The sequence below is a fragment of the Gambusia affinis genome, linkage group LG24 (assembly GCF_019740435.1).
Source record: "Gambusia affinis linkage group LG24, SWU_Gaff_1.0, whole genome shotgun sequence".
Classification (NCBI taxonomy): Eukaryota; Metazoa; Chordata; class Actinopteri; order Cyprinodontiformes; family Poeciliidae; genus Gambusia; species Gambusia affinis.
The window spans coordinates 9,223,677-9,238,568 of record NC_057891.1 but is presented as its reverse complement, the minus strand read 5'-3'; the positions used below and the strand labels follow the sequence as shown (position 1 = coordinate 9,238,568).

The following is a 14,892-nucleotide window of genomic DNA, read 5'->3' as shown; positions in this document are numbered from 1 at the left end:
GACAAAATTTTCATGTGTGAATTTGAGGATTTCTTTTCAATTATCTCTAAATATGAAAAAATAACAAAAATAAAACATGATCTGTTTCATGTCAGGAAGAACACAATCAGATCCAGGAAAATCTAAATAATCCATCCATTTATTTTCTTTCACTTTATCCGGGGTCGTGTCATGGGGGTAGCAGCTTAAGAAGGGAGGCCCAGATTTCCCTCTCCCCAGCCACTTGTTCCAGCTTCTACAGGTGTATCCCAAGACGTTCCCAGGTCAGCTGAGAAACATAGTCCCTCCAGCGTGTCCTGGGTTTTACCCAGGGCCTCCTCCCGGTGGGACGTGTCCAGAACACCTCAGCAGGGAGGTGTCCAGGAAGCATCCTGACCAGATGGCTGAGCCACCTCAACTGATTCCTCTTGATGTGAAAGAGCAGCGGCTATACTCTGAGACCCTCCTTGATGACAGAGCTTCTCACCCTGTCTCTAAGGGAGAGCCCAGACACCCTACAGGGATAACTCTTTTAGTCCTTCTTGTATCCGTGATCTCGTTCTTTCGGTCCTGACCCAAAGCTCATGACCATAGATGAGGGTAGGAATGTAGATCAACTGGTAAATTGAGAGCTTCACTTTTTGAGTCAGTTCTCTCTCCCGATCTCCCGCTCCCTTCTACCCTCATTTGTGAACAAGATCCAGAGATACTTGAACTCCTCCACTTGGGGCAGGACCCCACCCCCTGCCCCCGACCCAGAGAAGGCACTCTACCCTTTTCCGTCTTAAGAGCATGGCCTCGGATTTGAAGGCACTAATCATCATCCCGGCTGCTTCACACTCGGCTGCAAACCACTCCAGCAAGAGCTGCAGATCACGACCTAATAAAGCTAATAGGACCACAATATCCTCAAAAACCAGAGATCCTAAGGCCACCAAAACGGATCCCCTCAACACCTTGGCTGTGCCTTGAAATTCTGTCCATGAAAGTAATGAACAGAATTGGTGACAAAGAGCAGCCCTGTCAGAGTCCAACTCTCATCAGAAATGAGCCCGACTTATTGTCAGCAATGCGGTCCAGACTTTGACACCGGTCATACAGGGACCTAATAGCCCATATCAAAGGGCCCGGTACCCCATACTCCCGGAGAACCCCCCACAGGGCTCCCCAATTGACACAGTTGAATGCCTTCTCCAAGTCCACAAAACCCATGTAGATCAGTTGGGCAAACTCCCATGCACCCTCCAGCACCCTGCTGAGGGTGTAGAGCAGGTCCATTTTTCCACGACCAGGACGAAAACCACACTGCTCTATCTGAATCTGATGTTCAACTATCTGACGGACCCTCCGCTCCAGGACCCCTGAATAGACCTTGCCATGGAGGCTTAAGAGTGTGGCCTCCCTATAATTGGAGCACACACTCCGGTCCTCCTTTTTGAACATCCACCCCTGGGGCCCTGCCAACGAGGAGCTTTTTAACCCCCTCGGCGACCTCATCCCCCGAGAATAGAAAGCCCAACCCAGAGTCCCTAGGCTCAGCTTCCTCAATGGAAGGCATGTTGGTGGAATTGAGGAGGTCTTCAAAGTACTCTCCCCACAACCTCCTGAGTCAAGATGAGCAGCACACCATCACCACTATAAACAGTGTTGGTGCTGTACCTCTTCCCCCTCCTGAGACACCAGATGGTGTCTCGTGAAGTCTTTCTCCATAGCCTCTCCAAACTCCTCTCACGCCCAAGTTTTTGCCTCAGCAACCACCAGAGCCGCATGCCGCTTCGCCAGCCAGTCCCTTCAGCTGCTTCTGGAGTCCCACAGGCCAAAAAGGCCTGATGGGACTCCTCCTTCAGCCTGACAGCATCCCTCACCGAAGGTGTCCACCAACAGGTTCGTGGGTTACCGCCGCGACAGGCACCGAGAACCTTGTGGCCACAGCTCCAATAAGTCGCCTCGACAATGGATGCTCGTTACATGGTCTGCTCAGATTCAATGTCCTTCACCTCTCCCGGAACGTGTTCAAAGTTCTACCGGTGATTGGAGTTAAAACTCCGTCTCACAGGGGTTTCCACCAGACATTCCCAGTAGACCTTCACAACACGTTTAAGCCTGCCAAGTGTGACCGGCATCCTCCCTCTCCACCGGAGCCAATTCACCACCAGGTAGTGGTCAGTGGACACCTCCGCACCTCTCTTCACATACGGCCACAGACTTAGTGAAATGATGACAAAGTCGATCATCGAACTGTGACCTAGGGTGTCCTGGTGCCAAGCGCACATATGGACACCCTTATGCCTGAACATGGTGTTGGTTATGGACAATCCGTGACGAGCACAGAAGTCCAACAACAGAACACCACTTGAGTTCAGATCAGGGGGGGCCGTTCCTCCCAACAACACACCTCCAGGTCTGTTGTTGGAATGCAAACATGAGCATTGAAGTCCCCCAGCAGAACAAGGGAGTCCCCAGGAGGGGCACTCTCCACTACCCCCTCTAAGGACTCCAAGAAGGGTGGGTAATCTGAACTGTCGTATGGCTCAAAAGCACAAACGACAGTCAGGACCCGTCCCCCCACCTGAAGGCGGAGGGAGGCTACCCTCTCATTCACTGGGGTAAACCCCAATGTACAGGCGCCGAGATGGGGAGCAACAAGTATGCCCACTCCTTTCACCATGGGCAACTCCAGAGTGGAAGTATGTCCAGTCCCTCTCAAGGAGACTGGTTCCAGAACCAGAGCCATGCGGCAAGGTGAGATCGACTATTTCTAACCGGAACCTCACAGCCTCACACACTAGCTCTGGCTCCTTCCCCACCAGAGAGGTGACATTCCACGTCCCAGAGCTAGCTACAGCAACCGAGGATCTGATTGCCAGGGCTCCCTCCCTCAGCCACCACCCATCCCACATTGCACCCACCACCTCTTTCATAGGTGGTGGGCCCATGGGAGGGGGGACCCATGTCTTCTCTTTGGGCTGAGCCTGGCAGGGCTCCATGGGTAAAACCCCGGCCACCAGGTGCTCTCCATCGTGCCCCACCTCCAGGCCTGGCTCCAGAGTGGGGCCCCGGTGACCCGCGTCCGGGCGAGGGATCACCAAGTCCAAAGTTTCCATTCATCTTCGTGGTCTTCGGGCTCTGCTTTGTGTGGTCCCTCTCCTAAGACCTGTCTGTCTTGGGTGGCCCTACCAGGGGCATAAAGCCCTGGACAGCATTGCTCCTTGAATCACTGGGGCACTCAAACCCCTCCATCACGCAGCCTAAGGAGAGAAAATGTAAATAATATCACATGCATTATGTAGACAATGCTAGTTTCTGGTTGGAAGCCCACTTTGCTTTAAGGACAGCTTCTTTCCCTCATAGACTTAGGTGTCAGAAAATAATTTCTGAGATTTAGGTCAATATTAACAACAAAGCGTCACAAAATCATTGCAAGTTTGTCAACTGCATGTCTATTTCTATCTCTAGCGATCAACAGGTGAGAGGCGGGGTCAGCCTGGGCAGGTTGCCAGTCCATCACAGGCATACAAACACACATGCACACCTCAGGAGAGGCCAAGCAACTTGAAAATCATGTCTTTGGACTGTTAGAAAGAAGGAGAAACCAAGAACACACACATGCACAGGGAGAACATTAAACCTCCATGCAGAAAGACCCAGGGCAGGGAATCAAACCCTGGAACCAAGGCAAGCACTACCAACTGCTCCACTGTGCAGAAATGAACTTTTCAATAAAATAATTTAATTAACCTGATTGTTTTCACAAACTGTAAACCTAAGAGGTGCAAAAGTTTTAGTGCAGGTTCTGCTGAGTTTTTTTTTTCTGTTTAAATGGTGCTGGTCCTTGAATTGCAAAGAGATTAAAGCCTTTGGTCATATGGGGATCAGCCTTGTTTTAATCTCTGAACAGAGGGAGAGAGAGAGAGAGGACATAGAAGAGGAGGAGGAAGGGAAAGGGAAGGAGGGAGTAAGATTGTACATATTAATATCCAGCACTTGCTAGAAGACAGGAGCACAGGAGCCTCACATCAAGAAGTCAAGCAGATCCTTCAGGTGGATATTATTCCTATCGTACGCTTGAACTTCTTCATTTCTGAAATTTTGGAGTCTGGATTTTGAACTTCCATGAATATAAAGGTTTGGTAAATATTCATCTTTGCTTTGTTCTGGATGTAAAGACTCATCTAAAAGTCACAGAACAAAAAGCAATTTAATCAATTGAGTCAATCGTATCCTGGGATCCTGGGCAGCATTAGCTCTGGATTAAATTCCATCATTCAGTAAAAGTTCCTCATGGCTCAGTTCAGCTCCTGCCAACACCCAGATCTGTCAAACAGAGCCGTTATCTACAGCCCTTTAGCCATCTGTTCAGATCGGGACACACAGAGCGGTAAAGAGGATGAGGAGCCAATGGGGGAATTTGAAGAGGTGGAACTAGCAGAGGAGGTAGGTGAAGATGTCTTGATGTTAACTGCGGCAGGACAGGAGCAAGTTGATGACACTGTGAATGAGTTGAGACAGCAAAGTGAAGATGAGGACACAAGAAGAAGTGAAGTGGCTTCACTACAACACGAGGAAGGAGAGGAGCATGTAAATGAGGGAACTGAAGCAGAGGATGAAGATCGAGGAAAGTTAGATGAACAGACAAAAGACAAAGAATGTGAGATCATTATAAGTTCTTCTGTGTTAGCAGAGACTAAGACATATCAAATTTCCGACTGCAGTGAAGTCCACAGGGAAGAAATCTATGCAGAAGAATGTATGGAAACAGATCCAATTGAAAAAAATATGCGGGACTCCAGTTTAAAAGAACTCCAGGTCAACTGTCTTGACGTCTGCCAGGGACAGTCCAGAGATGGGAAAAAATATTCTGTTGGAAAAACTTCAGAAGGCACGACCCAAGATCCTGACCATTTAGAGAGAGACTTGGCCCAAGTTCTCACTCCAGTAAAAGAAAATGTCAGCTCTCAGGGTAATAAATGCCAAAGCAATGAGTGCATAGAAGTCAATACACTTACCCAAACCGAGGACAACCAGATAATAACCAACCATCAAGATGAGGTGAAAAACAATGAGAACGGGAAAAACACAAACACCATTTCTGGTCCTAATGATCAGCATTCCAATGTTGAGTCAAAGATAGGAAGTGAAGCAGGTGAAGAAACAGACCCGGGAACGCTGCTCGCTGTAACCTTTGAACCACAATCACTGACAGAGATTGGGGTTGCAGAAAGGAAAACAGGGGCCAGAGTTGGCCAGGCTGAGACTTTGGAAGATGAGGAATATGAAAGAAAGACATGCCGAGAAGTTATTGAAGACTTAGTGTTTGAGGGGAAAGATGAAATGGAAAAAGAAATGTTTCATCAGATTGAAAACCTGGCAGTTGATGTTCATGTAGAACCGGGTGAGCTGCATGTGCAGGATGTGTCTGTAAATAGACACAAAGATAAGATTTTTGATAAGGAGAGGGACTCATTTGAAATGAATAAAATAACTGAAGTCCCATTAAAAGAAAATACAACTACAACAACTGAAAGAGGCAGAGTGCAGGAGCATCTTTTGCAAGATCTCAGAATGTCTGAAATAGATCCAGGAGACAATCAGGAACTCAGGCAACTTGCTGAAGATAAGAAAAAGACTGAACAAGAAAATGCAATAGAAGGAGAAGTTGAAATGGGAGAGGAACCTGTCACTGTTTTAGATGATTACATTATAGAGTCCATCGAAGTCCCAAACATTTCATTTATAAGATGGCCTGTTGGTACAACTAGTGAGAGACCGCAGGATAAAGAGCTTCAAAAAGTGACAGTGCAAGCTGGAGAAAAGGAAGAGGAAAAAACGACACAAGTCCAAAAAAAAGAAAAGTGCACAAAACAAGAGGGGGAGAAAGAGAAACTAAAAGAAAAAGAAGAGAAAAAAGATTATCAGATTTTAAAAGACATAAAGAAAGACTTTGAAGTTAAAGGACTGAAGCAGGCAATAGAGAATGGAACTGTGGGGGTGCAACCACAACCACTTTGGAACGAAGGACAGGGGAAATTGAAACTGTTGTCAACCATGAGAAAAGATGATGACTGGATTAAAAGAGACCAACAAGATGAAGGGAGTGGAGAGGAGGTGAACGACCGGAGAAAAGAACTGAGGCCTTTTCGAAAAAATGTCTTGGAGAATGAAAGGAGAGGACAAGAATGGATGATTGAAAAAAATGTGCCAGAACCGCAAAGTTCACCAAAGAAGGGGGATTGGATGAAAGAGTTAAAGTCAGTGATCAAAGATGAATCCCAGTCCAAAAAAAAAGATGACCATGCGAAGAAGAAGCGAGTAGTGCTACTGGAGGATGGCCATTCATATATACCACAGAGGGAGGAGATGACCCCGGACGAGAGAGAGGAGGTCAAGCTGATCGTCCACAGAAAAGTGGAAAGCCCAGTACATCCTAAACAAAGAAACAGCAGAACACTTCAAGATCAGAACCATGAAATCTCTCTCTATGTGAAGGTAATGAATGGAGATCCCACACTGCACTTCAAAACCTATACATGGCTCTGGACAAAATTAAGAGGCCACTTAAAATGATCAGTTTCTCTGATTTTACTTTTTATAGGTATATGTTTGAGTAAAATGAACATTGTTCTTTTATTTTATGAACTACTGACAACATGGCTCCAAATTTCCAAGCAAAAAGTTAGTATTTATTTGCAGAACATGAGAAATGGTCAAAATATTGAGAAAGATGCAGTGCTTTCCGATTTCAAATAATACAAATAAAACTTCATATTCTTTTAGAAACAACAATAGTAAAATTTTAACTCAGGAAGAGTTCAGAAATCAATATTTGGTGGGTAAAAGATGAGGTTTTCAATAAGTTCAGTGTAGTGGTCTCTTAATTTTTTCTAGAGTTGTACATATCAATATTTACAAGTTGATGTTATGTTGAATACTAAACTAAGTCTAAACAATAGTAGATTCTGGTTCATTAAGACTGTAAGATCATTTAATTGTATTGTCCTTCATAGAATGAAAATTAAGTTTTTCAAATGAGAAGATCTACAGTGACTGTGTAGGCTGAAGTTTAAAATAACTTTTTCAAAACTGATATTTCTGGCTGGAGCTTCACTCATTACCACTACCAGGTGTCAGAGATAATACAGCAGCAATAAGGCTTAGGTCCCTCTAAAATGTTGCTTTAGAAGGGCTGATTACATACTTTCTTCTTATAAGTCCTTTTGGAAGTGCTTGAGCAGAAGGCAATTGGACTTCATCTGCAGAAACAGAACAAAACAAAATGCTTCTGTAGTTCTGATCATGGATTAGAAATCCTGCACACATGGACAAGTACTTAAGGTTTTCAATGTCATCACTCACTGGAACATTAACCGGTCGTTACAGTGATGAAAGTTAAGGCCAAGGCACACAAAATTATCTGGAAAGTACTTCTTAGAAAGTATCCTCACTATGCCTTTGCTAAGGTGCCAGGATTTCAAGAAAACACTAAACTCAATCCAGTAAAGGGAAAGACAGAGAAACATATATCTGAAGTATCTCAGAAACAAGGAAAGTTTTTTATCCATCCATCCAGTTTCTTCCGCTTTTCCGGGGTCAGCTCCTCCAGGAGTATCCCAAGACGTTCCCAGGTTAGCTGAGAAACATAGTCCCTCCAGCGTGTCCAGGGTCTTCCTCAGGACCTCCTCCCAGTAGGACATGTCCAGAACACCTCAGCAGGGAGGCGTCCAGGAAGCATCCTGACCAGATGGCCGAGCCACCTCAACTGGCTCCTCTTGATGTGAAGGAGCAGCAGCTCTACTCTGAGTCCCTCCTTGATGACTGAGCTTCTTACCCTATCTCTAAGGGAGAGCCCAGACACCCTACGGAGAAAACTCATTAAGTTCGCTTGTATCCACAACCTTGTTCTTTCAGTCATGACCCAAAGCTCATGACCATAGATGAGGGTAAGAACGTAGATCGACTGGTAAATTGAGAGCTTCACTTTTTGACTCATCTCCTTCTTTACCATGACGGACCGGTACAGTGCCAGCTTCATTGCTGACGCTGCACCGATCCGCCAGTTGATCTCCCATTCCCTTCTTCCCTCATTTGCAACAAGATCCTGAGATACTTAAACTCCTTCACTTGGGGCAGGACACCCTCCCAGACTCATAGAAGGCTCTCTACTCTTATTAAGCCTCACATTCTGGTGCATATTAAAACAAACACTTTCAGACACGACACTAGACAGATCCTAACACAAGCTCAGCAGAGTGGTATATGCAGTCCAGTTCAGCGATTGCATTTGCAATTTTATTTGAAAAACAAAATTGTTTTACAAAAGCAATCCTGAACACAGAAGAGCCAGCTCATTGGTTCAAGGTCTACAGTTCAACTACATGTCAAAGATAAGGGTCACTCTTTAAAAGCAGCAATGAATCAAAAGACAGGGAAGACAGCTGTAGAAAGGAATTAAATTAGCCATATATCTTCAACACGTAAAACAAATTTAAAAGGAGGAAGAGGAAACACCTTCCAAAGTAATCGTTCTAACATCTACAGTACTCTACAGTCCTGACTTGTCTCAGGTGCTTTTACAGTCAGTTACAATTTGACAAAAATCAACTCACCTTTTGGTATTCATTTTCAAGAAGCAAAAAAAAAGTCCAGTATTCCACTTACGTATCCAGGATTGTCAAATCCTAGATAACTTAGGATCTACACCAACGTTTGCAACTGCCGTAACCCAGTAAAAGAATTGTGGCTAAAATGTGCAAATATTAGAGATCCCTTCTAAAAACACTAATAACAATTTTTTACAGTTCAAACACTATTAATATGTATTATAATGCACAGTATTATTGCAGAAGCTAGCATTTATAGTGTTCCCTTTCCCCACTCATGGAGATACAATCAATCAGTGACAAGAAAATCAATGATGTTCATGTATTTGCTGCTTTGCAAACACTAGCCAATGACATGTCAACTAGCATTCCACCTATGTATTCCAGGTCCCTAAGCTGAAATACTAAAGAAGTATGTATTTCCATATACTTTAAGTGAATAGGTTGACTATCTGCGAATAATTTGGAGCTATGTTCCACATTACATTCTGTGAATAGATGAATCCATGACTGCTGAATCACAATAAGTAATTTGGACAAGAATACTTATGCAAAGCAGCAGACTGAATGGTGAACTGAAATACTTTCAAAGCTTGCGAGGCTGAAGAATTTAACATACTTTTCTTAAACTAGTAGTTCTGGTTGGAGCCTACCACTATCAGAAACATCCATAGCAGCTATAGCATAGATAGATAGATAGATAGATAGATAACATCACAACATCTTTGACTGCCATCTGGAATGTGGACAAGCACTTCATGAAGCTCTTCCTGGAACCTAATTCAATTTAAAGAATGCAACCAAGCCATTTGCAATTCAAAGTATAGGGAGACTTCTTCTATCACCAACCACAAAACTGAGACAAACACTTTAAGCAGAAGATATCAAAAGATCTAGTAATATGAACTGAGGAATTTAGCTCCAACACCAGTTTGCTTTTTGTAAGAACACACACCTATAGGATTTGTGGTCCATGTACAGTATGTGTGTTTGACAGACTGCTTTCTTTATCCTATTAGACCAGTGCTGTTCTAATCCAACGGACAAGATCGCTTGCTTTACTTTGGCATGCAATCCTGATAAGTGAAAGAATAGCACATTGTGTACGAAACTAGTTATTCTATAATGATGGAGAGTTTCGAGTTTCCCTCATCACCATAGAGCAGCTCATTCTGCTCTTCCATAGACCAGAAGCCTTGGAACAAGGGCTTGAATTACAGAGGGAATTAGCAAAGGTCCAACTCCACAATAACGGGGTATTTGAGCTGTGCCTCAAATATTTGCACAACAAGCTTACACACCACGAGACCCCACATTCAAACAATAGCCTCTTTTATTAGGAGCTCTGGAGCATTGACTTTAGATGGATGAAAATATTATGGAATGAGTTCATGGACTGGATTTCACTGTGTTGGTTGTGTGTACAGGTCAATTTGTCAATAATATGACAAGTTGTGACTCAAAATTGTCTCATCTAGAGACAGCAATAGGGTTGTCTCTTTATTTAGGAGATAAAAACCAATGGCTTTGCAGTGTGCTTGTGTTATTCTGCTCCCAAGAGCAGGTTAATCCCCCCATTCTCACTCTATAAGCTGATTAACTCAGTATTTGATGCTGAGGAGAACTGCTGACCACAAATACTCACTTCTACTGTATTCGTGTTGAGTGTGTAACACCTCAGAGTCTACTCCAGGCTCTTTTTACTAGGGGAGCACCGATTGCAGTTTTTTGACCAGTCATTAAAGCAACAAATGTTAAGTGTAAGCCTGCAGATAGAACCTAGTGGGCCAGTTTATTAGTCAGAACTCTCACAGCAGAGCAATAGAGGACAGTGGTTGATGTTTAGATCTTTGCCGAGATAAATAAGATCAAGGGATAAGATCCTCTTCACATGTAAGTATTGGATGATTTTTGGGAGATATCAGACAGTCTAGTAGTCTGTTGCAGCAGAGGCACGATTTTCCTGTCCATATATATTGGAGTGGACATGCCTTTCCTGTTTATTTCAAAATAAAATGGTTTATTATATTTATTTGTATTGCACATTTAAGCACCAGGATAATTCAAACATAATTCAAGATAAAACAAACAAGACTAATGTCAAAATGATGAAAAGTTGAATTACATGCTATAATTAATAATCTCCCAGTTGTAATTAAATAATAATAATAATAATAATAATAATAATAATAATAATAATAATAATAATAATAATAATAATAATAATAATAATAATAATAATAATAATAATAATAATAATAATAATAATAAACTCTAAAGAAATGGGTTTTTAGCATTGATTTGAAGAAACTCAGTGTTTTTGCAGTTTCCTGGAATCTTGATCTAAATTAGAGGAATATAAAAATTGAATGCTGCTTCTCCATGTTTGGATCTGATTCAAGGGATGAGGGTAGACTTACACTAGAAAACCTCAGTAGTCTGGATGGTTGATACAATAACAGATCCTTAATGTATTTTGGTGCTAAGCCATTCAGCACTTTATTTTAAAGCCTAGGTACAGAGAGCCAGTGTAAACACATTAGAATTGGAGTGATATGCTCCATTTTCCTAGTTTTAGTTACAACACATGCAGCAGAACTCTGAATCCACAGCAGTTATCTGATTGACTTTCTATGCTGACTGGTGACGACACTGTCGCAGTAACCAAACCGACTAAATATAAAAGTTTCTCTAGATCTTTTTGGAACATTAGTCTTTTAATTCTGGAAATGTACTTCAGGTGATAAAAATGCCACCTTTGTCATTAGCTTTATGTGTCTCTGAATCTCCAGGTCTGAGTCAATCACACTACATCCAGATTCAAAGCAAAACTGGCCACTTGGCATACTGGACAATGGATGGACATCCCCCGGGTATGCCTGGGATGAATTTGGGGGATGTAGAAAAAATGCAAAAGGCTAAAAGGTCTTCAAGCAAAATGTATCATTTGTTTACCACTACACTCTACATTCCTTTGTTCACCCTTTCACACACACAGTTTTTGCCCTGGGGCAGTGTAACAAAACCAACTTCAGCAAGTCCTTAAATTTAAGTTCTTCCAGCTGTGAGACATGTTACCCTGCTGATTACTTTTAATTTCCATTAGGCATGGTAATCCTTTACCCAATTGTCTTTACAGGATCACGGGGGGCTGGTGCCTTCTTAATATGAAGAATATGTAAAAAACAAACATATTTTTGTATGCATGTGTTTAGGCAGGAAGTGATGGAGTGAGCATCGGAAACTGTCCTTTTTCTCAGAGAATCTTCATGATCTTACTGCTGAAAGGAGTCATCTTTACTGTCACCACAGTGGATGTTAAGAGGTAACTTCTTGTCATCATCTTTTCACATTGATAATATAAGAATTAAAATTTGTTTTCTTAATTTCTTTGGAGGCAGATATCAAGAATAATCAATTGAAAGAACATCCATGTGTAAAAGGTTCTTCTTGCATTTTTACGTTATTGTTCATGTATCAATTAATGCGTACCTTCAGAAAGCCAACAAACCTACAGGACCTTGCTCCAGGGGTCAATCCTCCTTTCATGACATTTGATGGTGAGGTCAAGGTTGATGTTAACAAGATAGAGGAGTTCCTGGAGGAGAAACTGACTCCACCACGGTATACACACACACACACACACACACACACACAGACGCGCACACACACACACACACACATACACACACACACAAGTCTATTATCACAAGGACTGTGCATTGACTTCCATTTGTTTCTGTAGCCAAACCCTGACCAGTACCCTAAACCTAATCACTACCCTGCATGTCTAACTCTATACCTAACCTAAACTCAATTCATACCTTACTCCTAAAGCTAACCCTTAACCCAAAAATTAACATAGGGCCCAGTCCTTGGGTTTGATATTTAGCAATTCTCACAACACAGTATTTATTGGAAAACTTGGCTTCTCAAGGTGAGAAGAGCTGAAACATCCACAGGCTATGTTTATGCCCACTTTGCTGACTCCTTATGCTGCCAAAATATACTAGCACACAGTTTATTCAGCTCTTTGTTGTTTCTTGATAAAACAGGTACCCCAGACTAGCTCCCAAACATCCTGAAGCCAACACAGCAGGAATCGACATCTTTGCCAAGTTTTCTGCCTACATCAAAAACCAAAGAAGAGACACACATGATGGTAAGAGAGAGATTATGTGGTTTGGACAAGAAAGTGGTGCTTTACTGTTGGTCTCATCCTCTGGGTCTGTGCTTAGAGTAGCTAAACATCACCCTCAGGTGGTACAGATGTAGTGGTGTAGTCTTCTAGCTTAGTAATATTAGTAAGTTTTTGATTTGGTGTGGGGATGAACTATTGTTTTTGATGCTATTGTTCTTTTTCTCAGACTTTCAGGGTTTTTTTTATTACCAGTTAACATCATTTCTAAGGTGTTATTTAAAGTTAAAGTTGTGATTATTATTACACTAATACAGTGCAGGAATTATAAAGGTTCATATTATTTTAGTGATATTTTTAGCACAACAGAATACATTTGCCAGCAGAAGAAAATTTTCTGTGAACATGTCCTTGTGATCTCCATAATGGCTTTCACCTCCTAATTTTGATCAGGAGAATTTTACCTGATGCCGTCTCAAAGATTGCTTGCTGTATAAATATGTAAAAAAAAAAAACTAAAAAAAAAACATTTACTGTGTTTTCCAAAAATAAAGCAGTGCATCATCCTAAAGTCTCCATATGTGTGATTTTCGCTCCACATTTAGCTGTCATTGATGCCCATGCTAAGCAGCCAGTGTATCAGAAAGAACTGCAGCTAGCCAGAGAGGCAGGGAGAGATGATCAGTAAATAAGATTGTGATTGACAGTGCTAAGACCCTCCTCCTGGCTCTGATTGGTTATTTATAGTCAGCACTGTGAGCACTGGAAGAAGGCACATTATCTGTCTGATACCATACGGTCACGGAATAGTGACTGTCAACATTTATGTAAAAGAATTTTTTAACAAAGTTAAATACTGCAGCTTTAAATATTGAAAGGAAGTTGTTGTTACTTTTGCTTCCACAGTTTGCAAAATGCAGATAATGTATGAATAGAAAAATCCAACTCGATCTATTTTTATTCTTCAGACTTTTTCTTTCTGTCCCTCTGTAATGAAAGCCTTAGAGAAAGCCTTGCTAAAGTCTCTCCGTCGTCTTGATGACTTCCTGAGGACGCCCCTGTCTGAGGAGATTGATGCGGATGCGGTTGGAGACCTGCCTGAGTCCACCAGAAGCTTCCTGGATGGGCCTGAACTCACCCTTGCAGACTGTAACCTGCTACCTAAGCTACATATTCTAAAGGTTTGGCCACTAAAGTTCAATTTCTTCACTGGAGATTGTGTGATCTGTTATGCTCATTATTCTCTGATTTCTTCATCAGGTCGTAGCGAAGAAATACCGTGGACTTGACATCCCTGCAGAAATGACTGGTGTGTGGAGATATTTGGCCTGTGCCTATTTAAGGAAAGAGTTCACCAGCACTTGCCCTGCAGAACAGGAGACTGAGTTTGCCTACCTGGATGTTGCAAAACGAATTAAATAGGAATGGGGAAAGCAGAAGTTGGTTTGGAGAAATAAACTGCCTGATTATAAGAAATCAAAAGTCTTTTTTCCTACTAGAAAGAAAAGACAACATGGAAAAATTAGATGCAAGTTCTACAATGAGCTAGTTTGAATGTTTAGGGTCAAGATGATGGGGAAGGAGAGTCAGATTATTACCAAACAAGATCCAATGTGAATTCATAGTTTTTATAGACAGAGACTTACTAAAAAATGATGAGGTATGATTTGTCTTTGTGCACTCACCGGTTGGGATGCATTTTCTGGAACATTTTTCACATGATGTTTCTTTTCTCTCACATGATGGCTGAGCCACATTTACAGTAAAATTACTGCATGACTTACAACAAAATAAATGAATAACACAAACAATGAAATGAAACATGTTGTACTGTGATCACAAGTCAAGGCCTTGGTCTTTAAACATCTGGTGTCCTTATTTCTTTTCTTCACAGTTTCTTAGTTCTTATGACTGTGAGTACAGTGGAGCTCACCTATTATTAGTTTAGTATACTCATAAAGTCATCTGCTGTCAGATTTGTTGTGGAACATATACTCAAAATTTGCTCATTCATGGATTGTTTTGTAAAATGCTTTAAAGAAAATGTAGGTTGACACACTATTGGCTGATATTTGCAAAGCAACCAGGAGTTCAGTTCATTTTTCTTACTGCTGATTAACTGTACCACCAGGAGAGATGTTATCTTTGCAGTAGTGCTAAGGTAGTGTTTACTGTGCA

At 42.0% G+C, this 14,892-nt stretch overlaps 1 protein-coding gene across 1 annotated transcript; it reads left to right on the top strand.

Moving 5' to 3' along the window:
- Positions 1–4,012: 4,012 nt before the first annotated feature.
- Positions 4,013–14,471, top strand: LOC122826915. Its single transcript, XM_044109288.1, has 6 exons — positions 4,013–6,465; positions 11,792–11,901; positions 12,075–12,200; positions 12,632–12,738; positions 13,714–13,895; positions 13,975–14,471. Exons 1-6 carry the CDS (start codon positions 4,261–4,263, stop codon positions 14,134–14,136), a joined length of 2,892 nt encoding a protein of 963 aa, XP_043965223.1. The 5' UTR covers positions 4,013–4,260; the 3' UTR covers positions 14,137–14,471.
- The last annotated feature ends 421 nt before the right edge of the window (positions 14,472–14,892 follow it).